The following is a 20,303-nucleotide window of genomic DNA, read 5'->3' as shown; positions in this document are numbered from 1 at the left end:
TGTTTAGTCAAGGAAAGCTGCTGTGATTATTGTTATTACTAACAATAACAGAAGACTAATTAGAAGAAAGTGGGTAAAATTTAGGACCATGGCCTTAAGAAAACAGTACTGTTATCGGTCTGCTTAGTCTGGTCACGGCTCAATCAGAGTGCAGAGAAAAAGGTCCTCAGTCCTGTCGTATGTCATAGTTGGTTGGTTCTGGGGACAAGGATGGATCTGATGCCGCAGCTGGGATTCCAGTAGGTCCTTCTGTGAGGGGAAGAAAAGTAGAAGAGACCAACTTTGCCACGAAAGAACTAGCAGCTTAGCCGGGGAACCAGAACGAACACTTATGAACAGTTAAAAGCAATAGCATGTGCAGTAGTATTACGGTTATACAAAGTAATACCTATGTTTGGTGATGAGTGTAGGGGAAAACAAAGGTCTGAAATGACATGACCAAAATGTTACAGTGGGAATCTCTGGGAAATGAGACCATGACTTTTTAAAAAAGATCATAGATTTATTTTATAATTAGAAAAAAACATTAGTTCTAACTAATATAAGATAGCATATAATTCAGAGTTAAGAGTTCTAGAACCACACAAAAGTGAGAAATCATGTATTACAGAATAGTCTCCTGAGGAAGTGGCCTTTTGGGAATTCCTGAGGATGAATAGGACTTAGATAGATAGATGAAAGAAGACACTCCAAAGAGAAGACCTAAGCTAGTGGATAATCATGGCAGATGTGACAGTTATTAATTTATTGCCTCTTAACTCTAAAATTCACTCTTTTCTCTGCTTCGTGATTCTGGAGCTGAACACTCTAGACATTCCTCTTTTGCTAGTTGACACAACATTAGGCTTTGTCCTACCACAGTGTGTTCAAGGAATAAAGAAGGAATCTCTTGAGCAAGGGAGGGACTGCAAAGAGCAGGCCAAGATTAGTCAGATAGCATAAGAAAATCATGCGGAGCAGACTTAAACTCCAGGAGAAAGAGTTTGTTTGCGTACTGAGACTAGTGAGAAATCTTCTCAGCATCGCCAAAGGTCTCTTAGGGCCTGCACAACACAGCCTGTGAGGCCTCCCAAGCATTTTGCCTTCTGGCCTGCTCATTCCTTCCTCTGCAGCCTATCTCTGATGGTCTAGACCTCCCTGACAGGTACCGACTTCTCATAACGCTGAGCACATCACGCTTTTCATACCTCTTTACCTATAGCCACTACATGGAACACTCTCTTCCATTCCTCGATTCCTTGAAAAAATAGCTATTTGTCCTTCATAAGGCTGATCAGGCATCATTTTTCTGAAAAAAGTTTCCCCTGATCCTCCTCCCTTCAGATTAATAGCTTCCCCCTCTGCATTCCTTCTGGGCTGCCTCTCTCTATTCCATGCACCAAGTTATCTTAGGCTTATTTAGTGTCTTTTTTCGTCTTTCCCCCTAGGCTGGACTTCTTAATGACTTTAATCCTCCCTTGTAATTGCAGAGCCTAGCAGACCGCCTGGAACGTAGCAGGTGAACTGAGCTGACTTGGGCTGTGCCCGGACTGCCGAGGACATCTCTAGAAGGGAGAATTGTATTATTTGGCGGGAAAGGAAACATAGAATTAGTGGGGCATTATTATAAGGGGTAAGATAGAATTTCGATGTTTCAGGTTTAGGAACTGTTGGCTACCCAATATCTATTCCAGTAAATTCTATCAGCGTAACATATGTCAGTCCTCTCTGGCAGTGGTAAATGGTAGAAGAATTAAAATCTACTACTAAGTCTGTCTTGGACCCAACCTATGAAATTTTGAGAAGGAAAACATCTGTGCTTTCTCAAGAGGCTCTCAATGTCCATTTCAGTTAAAATGCCCTCTTAACATAAAGGAGGGGAAAGTTCACAGGCACACCATAGAATATTCATCACATTGCTGGCATTCTGCAGAGAATTGGGCTGGTTAAGTGGCTCCTTGCTCCCTCTTACCTATCCTGAGCTGGGAGCATCTAGATTTTGATTGGACAATTGCCAGAGCTCATTAGCATAATGTACCTTGACCTGGATTAGGGAGTAGCAGCAGCTTCTGCGCAGAAAATGACCAGATCCTGCTGGGACCCAACCAGAGATACATCACAATATTGTCTGCATCTCCATAAGAAGGCAGAAGGTAAGGAAGCCAGAATTCTCGAGAAGAGACAAATGTAAGGGATATGATAATGGCTAATCCATTTTTACAGGGTTCTAGTTGGTTTTTATGTAGAAAAGCTAAAAATTGAATACACTTTGGCCCAAGTTACTGTTTAAAAAATGAAGTCTTGACAAATTTAGATTTTTTTAATCCTGGAAGAAAGCTGAGTTTGTTTACGTCTTAAGGGCTATAGTTTTTTCTTCTTTTCTGTGTTTTGCTCCTAACCTTCTAGGAAACATTAAATTTATGTTCATTTATTTGGAAAAAATTACATCAGAAAAAATTTAAAAACCATGGTGTTCCGCAGCAAGATATTTGATTTCTCTGTTTTTAATTTAAAAATAAAAGAATCGTGTCTATGTTAACTAGGCTTAAAACAATGTTTTTCACTTGGGGAAATGTGAATTTTTAAGATTAATCTATCCCAATAAGCTATAACAAATTTTAGACCACTCGAGTCACTGTGTTAATGTTCAAAGAGGTAAGTACATAAAACTGTTGCTATCACATTTTCACTTGATATTTATGTCTTATATATTTGCCATCTAAGTCTTCTAAATTAAAGTCAATCTGTCTTCGAGTCTTCAGTAATGTAGTGTTTATTTTCCAAACATAGAATTTGTTTGGAAACTCATGGGAATTTAATTTTGCATGTCAGTGTTTGAAATGGGGAGCAAGGACTCATGCTCTTTGAGTCTGTGAACACTTGGTGATAGGCAAGTGTGGATAGATGAGGTAGGTAGGAAAGAGACTCCTTTTAGCTTGTTATTTTATAGCCAAGAACTCCATTTATATGTTCAAGGCAACATCTTCTATAGCCATACACTTTCCCTCAGGATGTCTCAGTAATTGACAAGTATTAAGGTTATATAAAGTCAACTAAGGAACAGAGCTTATGGGACTTTCTAAGGTTTAGACAATTAATCTAGCTTGTATTTTGAGTTTACTATTGAATAGTTCTATGTAACATCATCATGCCCCTTGTTTTTACAAGAGTGCCAGCAGATGGTAATGATACAGTATTTTCGATCCACAGTTGAGAATACGTGCATGTGGAGGGCTGCCTTAAGTTTTACTCAGATTTTTGACTGTGAGGGGTGTTGGTGCCTCTAACCCCTGTGTTGTTGAAGGGTCAGCTGTACATGTAAACATGTCTCACTTCATATTCTATTAACAGGCACAATTCATCTGCAAAATGATCAGTTTTTTTCTCAATAGAACACTTCATACTTTCTTCTTAATTTGTGAATCTCCTTTCACCAATTATAATTGGCAACTAGAGCAGTATTTCTCATTGGGGAACAAATGCAGTTTGCCCCCCAACTTTTGACTATTGTTTACATAATACAATTTAATCAAAGTTAAGTGAGACAGAACTTTCTTGTCAGGGGCAGGAAAGAGTGAGATTGCCAAAGACAAAGTCAGAAAGCCCTGAAGAGCACTTCAAGTTAAATAAGAAATACGATTTTAGAGCAGTAGTTCTCATACAGTTTTTCCCCGAGGGGACATTGAGAAATGTCCAGAGACGTTTTTGGTTGTCATAACAAAGGGTGGTTTGCTACTAGCACCTAATGGGCAGAGACCAAGGATACTACTAAACATCCCACAAGATGTTGCACAAGATAACCCCACCGTAACAAAAAGTTATCAGGTCCAGAATGTCAATAATGCCAAGGTTTTAGAAGAATCTCATAGGAGCATATCATTTGATAATATTTGAAGATATAAAGAGCACATTGGATTTATTAAAGAGACCAACATTACTCTCTATGGCAATTTAGATTCTAAAAATACTTCTAGACACATCTGGTTGTGATTGTTCCCTCTTGTAATTTTGACCACACATTAGCTAATTTACAAGGGCATTTCTGTGGAAACGACCCCGAGCCAGTGCTCCCTCTCAAACACAGGTGTATGTGAAGAAAAAGGTCTTAACTATTGGCTACAGGTAACAGTGGTTCCTCTTAAAGCCTTCACAGCCTGGGTCCAGCAATGAGAAAGGAAGCACAAATCCAGGGGTTAAAACAGTGATCGTTGTACTTCTGATTCCCAATGGTCAAGCTTTATTTTAGCGAGATCCCTAATGGTTTCTACATTTTGTTTCTATTTGTATGTTGGTGCCTGCAAAAATGTCAATAAAAATAGGTTTTTCTGTCAGATAAGCACTTATTTTCATCTCTTTAACGATCAATATTATTATCATTTATTTTTCGGCAACAGAAAAGTCTCCTGGTCTAAGCTGTTTGAGTGGACTGATCTTACCACATTAAGAGCCTTTAAGAGCAAAATTCTCAAGCACTTCTGAAGGAAGTTGAATAAATAGAGACTGGTGGGTGACCTGACTTTATCATGGAACCTGAGGACTTTGAGGACAAAGACATGTTAAGCTGGGATATAAATGATATGAAACTGCCACAGGTATGTACTTGATATAAGAATTTGCCTTCAACATTTGGCTATGAAGCCTTGACTACTAACTTGCTAAGACTTGGAAGGAAATTGATGGGGTTCCCAACTGGGTAAACTACTCCAGAGCTGGATATCCAACTAAAAAAGTTTTAGAGGATATGCCAAGACCGATGATTTGAGTGGGTCTTTACTTACCAGACTCCTCTCGTTATAGAAAATGTTACTTCCCTTTGCTTTCAAAATTGGCTTGGCTCAGGTCACACCCACCCTGGCTAGCTAGAAGTGTAAAATCCATGATGATGTATTTGCCCATAGATTGACTCTTATCAAGCACAAATTCCCATACAACCTAATTTGCTACTGTAATGGTTTTAAAATAAATCTGCAACTGGAATGTCCAAATGACACTGCTGTTATGGGATACAGCATGCTCTTCTAGAACTTTTGTAAATATGATACAGTACACGCACACTGGGCTGCTTTCCAACTGTAGAATGACTTTCATTTTATGTTTTCTTGGCCTTCATTTTAGCAATTGGATTTTTAACTCTTAACTTGGTGGAAAACATCGTTGTTTAAAACTGACTTTCTTGACCTCACTTTTTGGTATTTGAAGGATGTTTTGACTACATGTTGTTTGAAAACGTAACTAGGGTCAGCTGTACATGTAACACTAAAGCTAAGACTGGAGACCACCACTACCAAATGAAAATTTCTAGCTAGTCTGCCCGATTCTGGGGAACAAGAATTCTGAATTATCCCAAGCAGGGAAGAGGTTAATGGAGACTCCTCAGTCTTGATTTTTAACCATTCCAGCCTTTCACTCTAATGACAACTTCCAAATCATTCAAAATTTTACTCTAATTTTCTTTTGTTTCTTTTTACGTTTAAATCTTTAAAAAGATTTTTTTTGTTTTGTTTCTCTTTATGTTTCTCCTTAAATTCCCCACTATGTTCCTCTTGATAGGTCTTGGAAAAGTGGTTTGCCCTACTTTCCATTCACTTAAGGATGGTTAAATAAACCACAGATACATCGTGCTAATATCTATTTTAGGGATTTGTCTTTGTAGTTTCTCTTTGTCGGTTTACAACTGTTACTCCTGGTTCAAGAACCCGCATTGCTGCCTATTCCTAGTTTCGTGGTTACAACTCCCAAATAGAAGCTGGGCCTCCCCAAAATCAAGAGTTAAAGTAAGCAGGTACATAGATGATTTTGCAACATCACATCCTAGAACAGGAGTTTTAACGGGGTTCGAGAATCCCCTGAAATGACAGGCAACACTGTGTACTAATGTACATTTTTTCTGGGACACAAAATCCATATCATTCATCAGATCTGTAGACAAAAGAAAGAAAGAACTACTCCCTGGAGGGAGTCTCAGGGCTCATGAAAGTTCATGTTATAACATGAATTTTCAAAACAAAAGCATTCTCAGCTACCCAAGACATGAAACTGAGAAATTTACAACAAGAGCATACATTCAGTTTTGGAAATGTATCATATATAGTTCATAGAAAAAGTTTACTTTCTCATGGAAATAGCGAAATGCCCTTCATTTTGTTAAATGTGCCAGAGAAATGATTATAAGTACAAATTTCCCTTAAAATTTTCTGAGCAGAGACAACACCATCCTCAGCTGGATTTATGTTGGCTCTGGAATATCAAGAACCAGTTAAGGTAAAAAATAAAAGGTCTTGGAAAGATTTTCAAGGATATTTAATTTTATGTTTTGTGAGCATATCTGGAGGCAGAGTGGTAAACTATGAGAAACGCAGGGCTTGGAGACAAAGCCCTGACTTCGAATTCCAGTTCTGCCTCCTTTTTATTTGTAGAGACTCAGGGAGTTGTTTACCTTTTTAGAGACTCCCTTTCCTTTTCTGAAAATGAGGTGGTTGCTCTAAATGAATGATCTCTTATGTACTCTTTTAGTTCTAATAGTCTAGACTCTGTGACCTGAGATTTCGAGGATGGCCTGCATTCTAGAACTCTTGGCCCAGTGACTACCACGATGCCGGGCATGTATTAAAACCATAAATGACAAATATGATACCTATTAATGAATGGCTTCATTGCTTTTAACCTGTATGACTCTAAACAGATCAATTTTCTTAAGTCTTACTTACCCCTGAATTTATAGTTTATTTTTCATAATTTTATATTCTTCCCAGGATTATTACTTCTGCAACACATGGGCAAATTCCTGCAATTTTGTAAACAAATTCCTTTCCTCTTAATCTACTCACATGCTTCAAGTTTCAAGATGGTCACCTGAATGCTAATTGTATCTTCTGGTCCCGGAAACTCCACATCCTTTTACATGTCTCAAATATGTTAAGATTTATGGGTTAGTTTTTGACAACAGTGAATGTCGATGTCTTTATCAGAAAACCAAACAATTTTGAGTGACTAAAATGGGCCAGACACTATAACAGGCTCAGGAATATAGAAGCCATTGAGCTGTATTAACTTCTATGAAAGTGCCCATGATTTTCTGAGCTAATGAAACAAGATCGGTGCCCAAATAGAGAATCAATGCCATGTAGAAAAGTACTAGAGGTGCTTGAAAAAGTAAGTATGGAATTCAGCATGATTTGGGCAGGGAAAGCAAGGCAGAGCATCTGGCAAAGGGCTGTTTTTTCAGAAGTGCATTCATCGTAAAATGTGGGAGGATTAAGGCAAGTGAAGAAAGCAATTGAGAGAGCAGGGCTCAAAGTCTGCATTTGCGGGAGCTTGTGCACAGGTGTTCAGCAAGGTGATTTGGGAGGCTATGGACTAGAAAGGTGGTTTGGAAGCAGGCAATCCTAGAAAAATTCAGTTATTTTATAGGCAGTGGGAAGCCATTAGGCTTATTGGGCCGGAAAGCATCATGATCAGATCTAGGACTTAGAAAGACGACTTACCCTCAGTAAATCATCCCTTCCCAATTTGTTTCATGTGTGATTCCTCCTTTTTCAGCTGCATATGTGTCTTTACAAACCATTTTACTTATTTCTAGTCACTTTTCTAACTTGTGGTTATTTTGATATCATCTCTCCTTAACCCAGTCTCCAAGGAACCAGCCAAAATTTCAGGCACTTAAGTTACTCAAAACCGTCATTTATAAAAGTCCGTTTATTTCTAGCCAATGTAATACACCAATCTTATATTTTGATGGTTCAGACATACTTGCTTTAGGGTTTGTTTGGTAAAAGCAGCAAATGGATGTTCATTACATAATCTCAGAAAGTGTCACACTTTTGTTTATATTGATTATAGTATTTGAGAGCCTTGAAACCCTAAGAATTTTTTTTAAGTTTTTTGGTTGAAAATTAAGAAAAAAATCAGTTCCCTTTTCTCCTACATATACCCACTTCATTCTTAACTCCAGCCAGTTTCTCTAAGCAAAAGTACAGGGTGTTCCAACAACACCACAGCAGACAAACACCTTGAATTATTTTGTTCCTGAGCAGTTTTCAGATTAAACCCATGGCCAAGCCACACCAAGTCATTAACTTACAAAATCTAAGATTTAAGTACTATTTTGTTGAGATAAAATAACGATATGTATAGGCTAAATATAAATTCAGACAAACCTAAAACCTAAAACCTTTGTCAATGACAAAGAAGTCACATCTCAGATTAGCTAATTCCTGGACCATGATTTTAGCCAGTAAAAATTTCCTTGGCCTTTGCAGGGGATGAGCCCAAAACTGTGAGCAAAGGGGAATTTTTGAGCTCTTTCTGTGAATTCGTGTGGTTAAATGTAATCAGGAATGAGCTAGTTGTAGTAATCTTTGTGTCTTGGTGCTAGGGAGGTAACAGGTAAACTGCCTTCTAGATTTCTTGTAATTATTATCTGGCTGCATGATCAGGTCACATTGTCACAAAGTCATCCATAACTTAGTCAACTTTGCCCAGTATTCTTGATCATCTTGAACTTCTTAGGGCAGCATCACCTATATGGGCTCCCATTGTCATTGGGTCCCCCACGTTTGGGGCCAGAATTCTGCTATCCTGTGCCTCTGGTATGATGGGGATGGGAATATTACTGCATCTCTTCTGGGTGCCTATCAAGAGGTCCCTTGCTTAGTGGGGTGGAGTGGAAAAAGGAAGAGAGAAGAGGAAAGAGAAGTGACAGAGAGAATTCAAAAGCTGAGATGCTCTGGCTCACCTTAGTGTCATATGAGCAAATTAGGGACTTTTTGTCCTGAGTCTTGATCCCTTAACAAAGGAAGGAAATGGCAGGTCTAAGCAGTAATTCTTAACTTACCTAAAAACATTTTGTTGCTTTGAATTCCTCTCTTTGATAACACTTGGAGTTTGGCTTCCAGTTGGCTCAAAAAAAATAAGTTCTTGAAAAGTTGTATGTAAAACAAATGCTGGTTGAATTTTTTTCTGTGTTCCATAAATAACATCTAATTTTTCCCCCTCTATCTGATTTGCTTAAATATGTATCTGTTTGCTATTTCTGTTTTATTTGGAAACATTTATTTATAAGGAATTAATAAGCTTTTCTCATAATTAAAGAAAACCTAGCAGGTAATTGCTTTATATGAGAGCAGACTATATTCCAAATGAAAATCAATTTAATATAACATAATAATGTATTTTTGATACCTTATTTCAGAATTTTGGTTTTATTCATTTTATGTAATAATAGATATTTAATTCTTAAAGTGCCCTATTAAAACTTTAAGTAGTTAAGTAAATTAGAATGAGGGGAAGATAAAAAGTGATCAATGATTACATAGAGTTTCAAAGAGTTTAAGTGAGTTAGAGGATTAAGTCTCTTAGTAAAAAAAAAAAAATACACACAGAAGTCATAGACACTAATTAAACCCCCAGTGATATTACTGATGGGATTATAAAATATAAATTAGTTAGATTTACATGTTGGACACCTTAAGAATATTCCCTTTAAATTATAAACTTCTTAACCAAGAAGAAAAACAAACAGTTACTCATGAAAAGTTAGAAATTAAAATAAACAAAAGATCTAAAAAGGGAAATTATTTGGTGAGGATGTGCTAAATAAGATTAAGAAATGATTATTCTTTCTTTTAAAATTTGATCTTTCCTGGTGCCTTAAATTTAAAAGGCTTTCAGAAATCTCTGTCATTCATTTGACACCTGGATTCCTTTGCATTATTATGATCTGGATTTTCTCTTAATTTCAGTGTCAAAAGATATCAAAGATTTGTAGCTGTATACTAAGCATGCAGGTCAAAAGATGGTATAAATAAACAGCCAAGAGAATAGCATGATGTGAACACACTCCTAGTAATTTTCTCAAGTCAATTGTATTATTAATAGAACTGGAAAACTAGTGTGCCAGGGCTGTTGGGGAAAAAAAAGCTTAAACAGAAATCAAAGCTCCTCTACAACAGGAGGGCACACACAACCCACCAAGGGGTACACCTGAAGCACCTGGCTTACGTGACCAGGAAGACTGTGCCTCTGAGCCCCACAGGACACCTACTGCAGTAAGGCCACTATTCAAAGACCAGGAGATGCAGCATCTCTGCCTAACACATAGAAACAAAAACAGGGAGACAGCCAAAATGGGGAGACAAAGAAACATGTCCCAAATGAAAGAACAGAACAAAACTTAAGAAAAAGAACTAAACAAAATGAAGACTGGCAACCTCAAGATGCAGAGTTCAAAACACCAGTAAAAAGGATGCTCAATGATCTCAGTGAGAACTTCAACAAAGAGACAGGAAACATGAAAAAGAACCAGTGAGAAATGAAGAATACATTAGAGGGAATCAATAGTAGATTAGATGAAGCAGAGGATTAAATCAGCAATTTAGAAGATGACGTAGCAGAAAACATCCAATGGAATAGCAAAAAGAAACAAGAATTTTTTTTTTTTTTCAAAAAAGGATAGTTTAAGGGGCCTTTGGGACAACATCAAGTATACCAATATTTGCATAACAGGGGCACTATAGGAGAAGAGAAAAAGCAAGGAACTGAAAGCCTTGAAGAAATCATGACTGAAAACTTTCCTAAGTTAGTGAAGGAAATAGGCATACAAGCCCAGGAAGCTCAGAGACTACCAACCAAGATGAACCCAAAGAGGCCCACATCAAGACACAGCATAATTAAAATGCCAAAATTTAGTCTACGGCTATGCCACCCCGAATGTGCCCAATCTTGTATGATCTTGGAAGCTAAGCAGGGTTGGGCTTGGTTAGTACTTGGATGGGAGACCACCTAGGAATACCAGGTGCTGTGGGTGTTAAAAAACAAAAAACAAACAAACAAAACAAACAAACAAACAAAAAAAGGTAAAATGCCAAAGTTTAAAGACAAAGAGAGAATCTTAAATGTAGCAAGGGTAAAGCAGTTTGTTATGTACAAAGGAGCTCTCATAAGACTGTCAGCTGATTTCTTAAGAGAAACTTCGCAGGCCAGGGAGATTTGCAAGAAATATTCAAAGTGATGAAAACTAAGATTCCTCTCCTCAGCAAAGCTATCATTTAGGATTGAAAGGCAGATAAAGAGCTTCCTAGACAAGAAAAGCCTAAGGGAGTTCATCAGCCCCAAATCAATATAACAAGAAATGTTAAAGGGACTTCTTCTTCTTTAAGAAGAAGAAGGAGGAAAGATAAAATGTATGAATAATGAAATGACAATAAATACCTATCTATCAACAATTACTTTAAATACAAATGGATTAAATGCTCTAATCGAAAAATACTGAGTGGCTGAATAGATAAAAAAACAAGGCCCCTACATATGCTGCCTATAAGAGACTCATTTCAGACTAAAAGACACAAACTGAAAGTAAAGAGATGGAAAAGACGTTTTATGAAAATGGAAATGAAAAAAAAGCTGGGGTAACAATACTTATACCAGACAAAATAGACTTTTAAAACAAAGGCAAAAAAAGACAAAAAGGATCCAGCAATTCCACTTCTGTGTATTTATTAAAGAAACCCAAAACACTAATTCAAAAAGACATATGCATCCATATGTTTATTGCAGCATTATTTACAATAGCCAAGATATGGAAGCAATCTAACTGTCCATCAATAGATGGATGGATAAAGAAGATGTGATATGTATGTATGATGGAATATTACTTAGCCATAAAAAAAGAATGAAACCTTGCCATCTGCAACAACATGAATAGACCTAGAGAGTATCATGCTAAATGAAAAAAGTCAGGCAAGAAAGACAAATACATTGGTTGTGTGTGGCCCTAGATTTAGCAGAGTAACAGCTAACGCTGAAGTGGAAATTACTATGTGCCAGACACCGTTTTAAATGTTTTATGTAAGTTAACTGATTCAATCCTCATAATATCCCTGTGAGGTAGGTATTCCTGTTACCTCCATTTATAGAGCAGGAAACAGAGGCACTGAGAGGGCAAAGAACTTCATTAAGACTGTTTGCCTCCATTGGCCATGCTCTTAGCCAGGATTTAGCAAACTTTCTATAAAGGGCCAGATAGTAAATATTTTAGGTTTTGTGGGCCATTTCTACAATAACTACTCAACTCTGCAATGGTGGTATAAAAGAATTCACAGACAACAGTCAGATGAATAAACACGTTGTGTTCCAGTAAAACTTTATTTATCAAAATAGAGAACGGGCCAGATTTGGCCCATGGACCCTAGTTTGCAGACCTGAGCTCTTAACCACTAACCTTTTGTGTACATAAAATCTCTCATATTTCCTCTGACCCACTTCAGGTCCCATGACGTTCCATTCAAATAACACAACTATCATTACATAAGACTTACAGTTCTGCTCTTTACAGTACTTTTTGAACTGTGTTTTATCAATGTCTCCATTTCAGAGAAGAGCAAAATGAGGCTTCAGAGACAACATCATTTGCCCAGAGTCTCATGTTACAAAGTCCTTTGGAATGTTCTAAACTTGAAATCTAACTCAATAAATACTAATAACCTGATTACTCCTTCTGATCCTTCTAGAATCTTCTAGTCCGATCTTCTAGAATTTTAATAAAAAATGTTCTTACACTGTGCCAGGTCTCTGGAAGCTGTAGGGATGGACACAGCCCATTTGACTACTAAGACTGCTTAATGATTATCACTCTAAGAACTAGGTGGGATCTGTCAAATGCAGCATCTGTGTACCAGAGCAGAGGTTAAGGAAAGTGAACCACACATCAGTGACTAATATTTATTTAGAGCTCCCTCCATGCTAAGTGCTATGCTAAGGATTTTTTATATATTATATTCAATTATCAGAACTATTCTTGAGGTAGGCAGATTTTGTTATCCCTATTACACAGATAAAGAAACAGAAAGCCAAATAACTTATGCTGTAATGACTGAGTGTCTTAGCCTGGTTAGGTGTTAACACACAGGGAACGTGCCAGTCCTGGGCAAGAAGATAGAAGCTTCCAGTCAAACGAAATTCTTCTTTACTTTTCTTCCTGTTTGGGGCACATGAATATGGGAGTAGAGGAAAAAGGAATAAAGTCTCCACAGGGGAGGAAGTGGCTCTCGAACCTTCCTACACCAGAGCCCTCCAGTCTTCCCAACTGCTGGCGACTTTGCAGAAACCCTTAACATTCTTTTTTTGGTTTTCTCTCTCTCTCTTTTTTTTTTATGTTGACATTGGTTAATGAAATCCAGTAAGTTTCAGGTGTATATATTATTAATAAGGTAACTACACTGTGCTATGAGACCTTATCTCACCATCCTGCCACAGTGTTTTCCACATTAATTGTATCAGAGTACATTACTTCGCCCTCAAAAATTCTTAGTGAGAAATAGTCATAACTCTTATCACCAAGGACTAGAGAAACAACGATCGGTTAGAACTCTGAGGGACTAAATTACAACTCGTTTAGGTCCAGGGAGCAAATCTTTGGGAGACACAGCAATCATATCACCACTACTGTGCCATGTTCTCAGATCCCACCATCAGAATTAAACCCACGGGGTCATTGCCAAAGTTCTCTCAAGCAGCTCTTGAGTGCCAAAACAACCTTCACGTCCCTTGACTCTACAGTGATGGATAGTTTTGTTTTCTAGCTTAAAATCTGAAAATATTCTCTATGTTTCTGTCAGAATGTAAAAAAGATCGACTGGTTTCAAGAATGGCCAGACTCCTATGAGAAGTTCATCTACAGCTCAGAGGACAGGAGTGCACAGCGGCACTTGAGCAGCTGGGCCATGCGCAACACCAACAACCACAACTCGCGCATCCTCAAGAAGTCCTGCTTGGGCGTGGTGGTGTGCAGCCTGGACTGCTCTGCCAAGGAGGGCCGCAAGATCTACTTGAGACCTGCAATCTGTGACAAAGCCCGGCAGAAGCAGCAGAGTAAGTGGGGCTCCCTGGCATTGGAGAGGAAGCTGGCATTTATTCAAATGCTCCTGCCCAGATGGGCCACTACATTCCAGTATATACCAAGGGCCCAGCCTTCACATTGGAGCATGGTGGAGACCAAGGCTGTTCCTATGTAGAACATATTAAGGAGAGCCTACCAACGCCCTCAGACCCCATGGGGGACTGCCCCATAGATCTGCCATAACGCACCATTGAAACTGCTCCTTAGGTTAAGGCACCTGACTCAAGGCCTCTGTTAAAAAGGAAGATGCCTCCCTTATAGGACTAACATTAATTCATCGGCGCACACACATAAAGTTTAGGAGAAACTTGTTTATTAGACTGGCCTTCTGACATTTTGAGGAATGTATCTCAATGAGCGCTTTGATCTGAAGCAAGAGCACTGGGATTAAATTTGAGATTAGACTCAATTCCATGGCATGTAGGTTCATGCCATTATCACATGCTGAAATATGTGCTCATTTTTTTTTTATCGTATTCATCAGATTGTGAAATAGATGCATTCTACATTCCCGGTGCTTTGCCTACTTCAGACCTGAAGTTACTTCATGTTCTTTCATTGTAGCTTGTCTTCAAGACTTGCTCTCAGGGCAGGATCTGGTATCAGTCGTTTACATGTTACTGAAAATTTAGTAGCTGTGTTCTCTCTCTCAATATGGGTTTGCCCCTTGTTCCTTAGTTGTAACAATGAAGTAAAAGAATTTTTTCTTTTTCTCTACGAAAAATTTCAAGTATCAGTAAATAAGTAGAGACAGATTTTCTGCTCAGAAGAGCTCTCCCCTGACCTGTGAAATATCCAATTCTGTAGGCAACCGCTTCCTCTACCCACATGTGAGACCAATCTGGACCATTATGGTAGCTGGGTCTTCTAGGGCCGGGGATAATGCCCAGTGGATGGGAATGCATAAAACTGTGCCCAGGTGGATTTTCTGCCACCCTGGAGTCCGGGCTAACACAGTCTGGACTGCACGGACTCAGGAGTCAGCTGGTATGGCTCAGTCGGGTGTGATCACCTTCTTCTGTTCTTTCGTAGGGAAACGCTGTCCCAACTGCGATGGGCCTCTGAAGCTAATTCCTTGCCGAGGCCATGGGGGCTTCCCAGTCACCAACTTCTGGAGGCATGATGGACGCTTCATATTTTTCCAGGTTTGATTTGAGTTAGAGTGATAAGATGCTATTTCTCTTTAATTCAAGAAATGTTTACCGAGTACGAGGAGTTTCATGCAAGAGATGCACAGGCAAATGAGAGCCAACACCACGCCTGAGGGGAAGTTGCCCGCATGGCATAATCCCTCTGTGCCTCAAATTCTCATTCTGTAAACTGGAGATGATAATGATGGTTTGTACCTCATAGGGTTGTGCCGAGGGTTAAATGAGATTGTACATAATAAGCGTTTCTTGTTATCACTATACCATTTGGGTAAGAGACACCATGAAAAGAAGGAGCATCGTAAGCAAAGGCAGGCAGGCAGGAAAGCTCACGGTGGGCTCAGCAGGCATTTAAAAGGTTTAGCCAACCTTGTTACAACAGTCAACTGTAACAACACCCAGTCAGATGGTAGGACACAGGGTAAAATTTTACACACTACAAAGTACCAACTAATTATTTATTCTACTTCTTTGTCTCCTTTAAGTCAAAGGGAGAACATGATCATCCAAAACCAGAAACCAAATTGGAAGCTGAGGCAAGAAGAGCAACGAAGAAAGTGCATACAATCCCTTCCTCCAGCTCCTTAAAGGCAAACAGGGGCCGAGAGGCAAAGGTAACCTTTCCCCATGTGTGTTCAAAACATAACAATGACTCATCGCCCGTATGGTGGGGCAGTAGATTTCTCCAGTCCCTCACCAGCAAAAGAAAGCCAGAAATCACATCCTGTCGGGGTCATCGATAAGCAAGCATCTGCCACAGAAACTGAACCTGAGGCTTTCCTCTTGATTTCTACCATTTTTGTAGCATGCTCTCAACCATAAATTATATAGAATTTTAGAATTATTTTCCCTACTATGTTAAAAAAAAAAAAAAAGAGGCTGGAATTAGTACTTAACCTATATTTGGCGCTCTATATTTGAAATGATCTCCACAAGTATTAGCCTCATGCTTTTTTCCCCAAATTTTCATTTTTTCCTAAAATAGGTTACACTTGGCCCGTCAACGATGCAAGGGTTAGGGATACTGATCTACCATTAGCAGTGGAAAATCTGCATCTAACTTTTGACTCCCCCAGAACTTAAGTTGTCCTTTGGTATCTATGGGGGATTGGTTTCAGAAACCCCTGTAGATACAAAACTCCACAGATACTCAAGTCCCCTTTATAAAATGGTGTAGATCAGTGTAGAGAGTTGGCCCTTTGCATCCACAGACTCCCAACCATGGATAGAAAACAGTACACATGTAAGTGGACCAGTGCAGTTCAAACCTATGTTGTTCAAGCGTCAACTGTGTATTTCCTTAACACACTTTACCAAGATGAAATATTCAGGCAGTTTCCAAAAACAGCAGTCATTGAAGGTAGGGGCTTGGGGCGGGGGGTGTGGTTCATGGGTTTGTCTGCTTAACAGTGATAGCAAGTCTTATACTTTTTCAGCTGTTCAGTGCGCCACATTTTTTTTTTTTTTTTAAGAACAGAAATATAGCCAGTCCATCCCTGGGGGCTCTAAATATACCTTACATTTTTTTTTTTTAAAAAATGTAACTTTTGTCTCTTGGCAGGAAACATGAGCCTCAAATCCAAATGACTAGTCCCTCATCCCTTCTCTCAGCCATGGAATAAGTTAAAAGGCATCTCTTCCCACTCACCCTACCTGGTCATAGTCTCTCCACCTCCATCCTCTTATTAGTTGATAGTTTTACATAAACGAGAGGATAACTTAATTCTCAACCAGATTCTTTCCTGTGATTAACTGGAGGACAATAGACTTCCTCCATTTATAAAAATAAATTTACCACTTCATATTCTAGAAGTCCTACTTATGATTCAACAAAGGGAATTCAGGGAATAGTCTTTTGAGAAGGAAAATTGAAAATCCTAGTCTCTTGGACTCCTAATGGCACTAAAAAATAGAGAAGTCAAGGGGAGCAATAATGAAAGAGAGCAAGAGACAGACAGACAGACAGAGATCCCCTGGGAGCTGTACTGGGTATAAGATAAATCTTAGAAGCTGTAGTTTGACTTTTCTTAAATAGCCTCTTATAAATTTCTCACAGAGGCTTTCAGAATATCAGATTTGCATCTGAGGGCGAAACATTTTAAATACACTCATGTCAGAGTAAAGGGAAAGTTAGCTCTAACTGGTTAGTAAGTTTTAAAATGGAAATAGAAGCAGTCTTTACTTCTTTCAGGTCCTGAGTTCTTGCGGTGAAGCTGCTCTATGTTTTTGCTTCAAGTATGTAAGGAATGAGGAAACTATGACAGAGCACTTATTTGCACAGAGTAACTTGTGGGTGCCTGGGGTAGTTGTGTCAATTTGCTTAACTTATTAACACAAGTTTTTCACTTCCCTTTCCAGTCTCTTCCAGGTGAAACACAAAGTTGGGGAAATCTACCTTTAACTTGGTCTTTCCAGGAGAGCATCCAATTGCCTGGTAGTGACGGTGGACATTTAATAGCTAACACTCCCCAGCAGAAGTCACCAAATGATTGCTTATTCAAGAGTTATGGTTTGGGGGGAACCACTGATCTGGCAGACCCCACTTCCACCTTGGGCCCTACTGAGCTCTATGAGAAATACAAAGTGTCCAATAGTCGAATCTACAGCAGTGGAGACCTGCTTCAGCCTCCTGTCTCTGGAGTCCTCTCTGATTACGATGATCTGCAAACATGGAATAAAAACGCTGCTTTTGGGAGAAATCCTCTTAATGACAACAGTTGTCCCAATTACCCCTTTCCTCAGACCAGTTGGCCTTACGACTTCTCCCCTTCCCAGAATTCTGCAGAACCCATTCCCCAGCAGATTCCATTGGAACCACCTGTAGCCAAAACTAGCAGTCACCCAATATGGCCAAATTCAGGGAGTGAGCTTTATGATGAGAAGGTGCATGTGGATTTTAACAGCTACTATCCTTCCACTGCATGCCATTCACCTCAGGAAGACCCCTTTCTCTTCACTTATACCTCTCATCCTTACCATCAATATTCACTGCCAGGCAAGAACAGCAAATGGAATTTTGATGAAGAAATGAGGTGCATGGGTTTGGAGCATTGCAAGAATGAAATGCTTCTAAATCTCTGTCCTTTAAGATAATCCAAATCTGAACCGCCATGCGCCGTTAGTGTGAATGTAATTTGGTGCAGCCACTATAAAAAACAGTATGGAGGTTCCTAAAATAATTAAAAGTAGAATTACCATGTGATCCAGCAATCCCACTTCTGGATATATATCAAAAGAAAACAGAACCTCTATTCTCAAGTGATATCTGTACCCTCATGTTTATTGCATCATTACTTACCACAGCCAAGACATGAAAACAACTTAAGTATTCATTGATGGATGAATAGATTAAAAAGTTGCGATATATACATATGTATATATATATACACATATATGTATTGTTTATGTGTATATATGTATATATACACATTGATTGTGTGTGTATATGTGTATACACACACACACACACACACACACACAATGGAACACTATTCAGCCATAAAAAAAGAAGGAAATCCTTAGGGCGTTAAGAGAAATAAGTCAGACGGAGAAAGACAAATACTGTATAATCTCACTTATATGTGGAATCTAAAAAACTCAAATTCTAGGAACAGAGATCAGATTTGTAGTTGCCAGAGGTGGAGGTCGAGGGGTGGGAGAACTGGGTAAAGTTAATTTATCTTCTGTATAAATGTCTATAATCAGATATATATTATAAAAGTATTATTTCCAAGTTATTATATTCTATTTAATATATAGTCACAAAGATTTTCTCCTATGTTATCTTATAGAAGTTCTATATTTTAGCTCTTGAATTTAGGTCAGTGTTCCATATCTAATTAATTTTTATATATGTATAAGGTAACCAGGGTTGAGCTTTATTTTATTTTGCATGTGGATATTAAATTGTTTCAGCACTATTTATTGAATCAAAGTTTTATCACAGTCTTTGGTTAAATGAATATGCAGAATTGCTGCTTTTATGATCGCTTACAGCTAGGCCATTTGATTTACTACAATTACATGTCCTGTTTTAGACAACAGTTTGTTTCTTTTGAAGTTGATAATTATATCATCTCATTGTTTAATTTTTTATATAACCAGTAACAGTTTATCCTCAAATATTGTCTAAGCAATAAAAGTCATTTTCTTGATAGTAACTCATATTTTCCTTAAAGACAGTCCTTGTAGAACATTCCATCTCTCCTCAAATGTAGCCAGATTGCTCTCTAATCCTGCTTCTCTGCTGTTATCATATTTTTTTTTCTCACCATCATCTGTGGACCTTCCTTCCTCTCCTTTCTCTGAGATTCTATATTTTTCTCTTTCTTGGTATATTCCCTAGTTTTGATGGAGCACACACTACATTAGTTCCCTAAGAAAAGATGGATAGAAGATAAATTTTTTGAGGCCATGTATGTTTGAAAATGTCTTCATTCAATTCTCATACTTGAGTGAGAGTTTAGCTGAGAACAGAAGTCTAGGTTGAATGTAATTTTCATTCGAAACTTTAAAGTTACTGCTCCATTTTCTTCTAGCCTCCAATATTACTGCTCAGAAGTCTAGAGGTCATTTTGATTTCTGGTCCTATGAATATGGCCTCCTCTTTATTTTTAGGAGCTTTTAGAATATTTTTGTTCTTTCTGGCTAACTGAAATTTCATGATGAGCATTGGCATGAGTCTTTTTATTTATTTGTTGTACAAGGCCCTTCTCGAGACTATTAATCTGATCATTCAGATCTTTCAGTTATGAGACAAGTTCTTATATTATTTAAAAAAAAAATTACCTTTTCGAATGGAATATTACTCAGCCATAAGAAGAGATGAAATATTGCCATTTGTGACAAGATGGATGGATCTCGAGATAATCATGCTACGTGATATAAGCCAGAAAGAATAAGTTGAAAATCACATGGTATCACTTATATGTGGGATATAAAACTTAAAGCAACAAATGAACAGGACAAATAAACAGAGACTCATGGCCATGGACTATAGACTAGAGGTTTCCAGAGGGTAAGGGGCGGTGTAGGAAGGGGTAGGTAGATGGTGAAAGGGAGTCAAATATAGGGGATATGGGTAGGGCAAAGTGGGTAAAAAGGATCAAATTCATAGTAGCTGAAGGAAACTAGACTTTGGGTGGTAAACACTCAATAGAATATACAGATGTCAAATTATAATGTACACTTGAAAATTATATAATTGTATTAACCAATGTTACCCCCAATAAACTTAATAAAAAAAAATAAAAATAAAATAATTACTTTTTCTTTTTCTGGCT

The 20,303-nt window shown here is 38.2% G+C and overlaps 1 protein-coding gene and 1 pseudogene across 6 annotated transcripts in view; both read left to right on the top strand.

The window, feature by feature from the left end:
* GCM1 (glial cells missing homolog 1) overlaps positions 1-18,395 on the top strand; it is a 52,297-nt gene extending 33,902 nt beyond the window's left edge. For 4 of the 6 annotated variants that reach the window (XM_023522672.1, XM_023522673.1, XM_023522671.1 and 1 more), the window contains 6 exons: positions 1,470-2,132; positions 4,374-4,571; positions 13,593-13,845; positions 14,906-15,018; positions 15,507-15,635; positions 17,380-18,395. In XM_023522672.1, coding sequence (XP_023378440.1) covers positions 4,503-4,571; positions 13,593-13,845; positions 14,906-15,018; positions 15,507-15,635; positions 17,380-18,114 — 1,299 coding nt within the window. In that variant the 5' untranslated portion in view covers positions 1,470-2,132; positions 4,374-4,502 and the 3' untranslated portion in view covers positions 18,115-18,395. Of the gene's footprint in view, positions 1-886; positions 2,133-4,373; positions 4,572-13,592; positions 13,846-14,905; positions 15,019-15,506; positions 15,636-17,379 lie in introns of those variants that run through there. The other 2 variants (XM_011379084.2, XM_023522674.1) reach the window with 2 other exon arrangements.
* Positions 10,665-10,783, top strand: LOC111731198 (annotated as a pseudogene).
* Positions 18,396-20,303: the final 1,908 nt, after the last annotated feature.

The sequence above is a fragment of the Pteropus vampyrus genome, unplaced genomic scaffold (assembly GCF_000151845.1).
Source record: "Pteropus vampyrus isolate Shadow unplaced genomic scaffold, Pvam_2.0 Scaffold353, whole genome shotgun sequence".
Lineage (NCBI taxonomy): Eukaryota > Metazoa > Chordata > Mammalia > Chiroptera > Pteropodidae > Pteropus > Pteropus vampyrus.
This window is presented reverse-complemented; position numbering and strand designations above follow the sequence as displayed.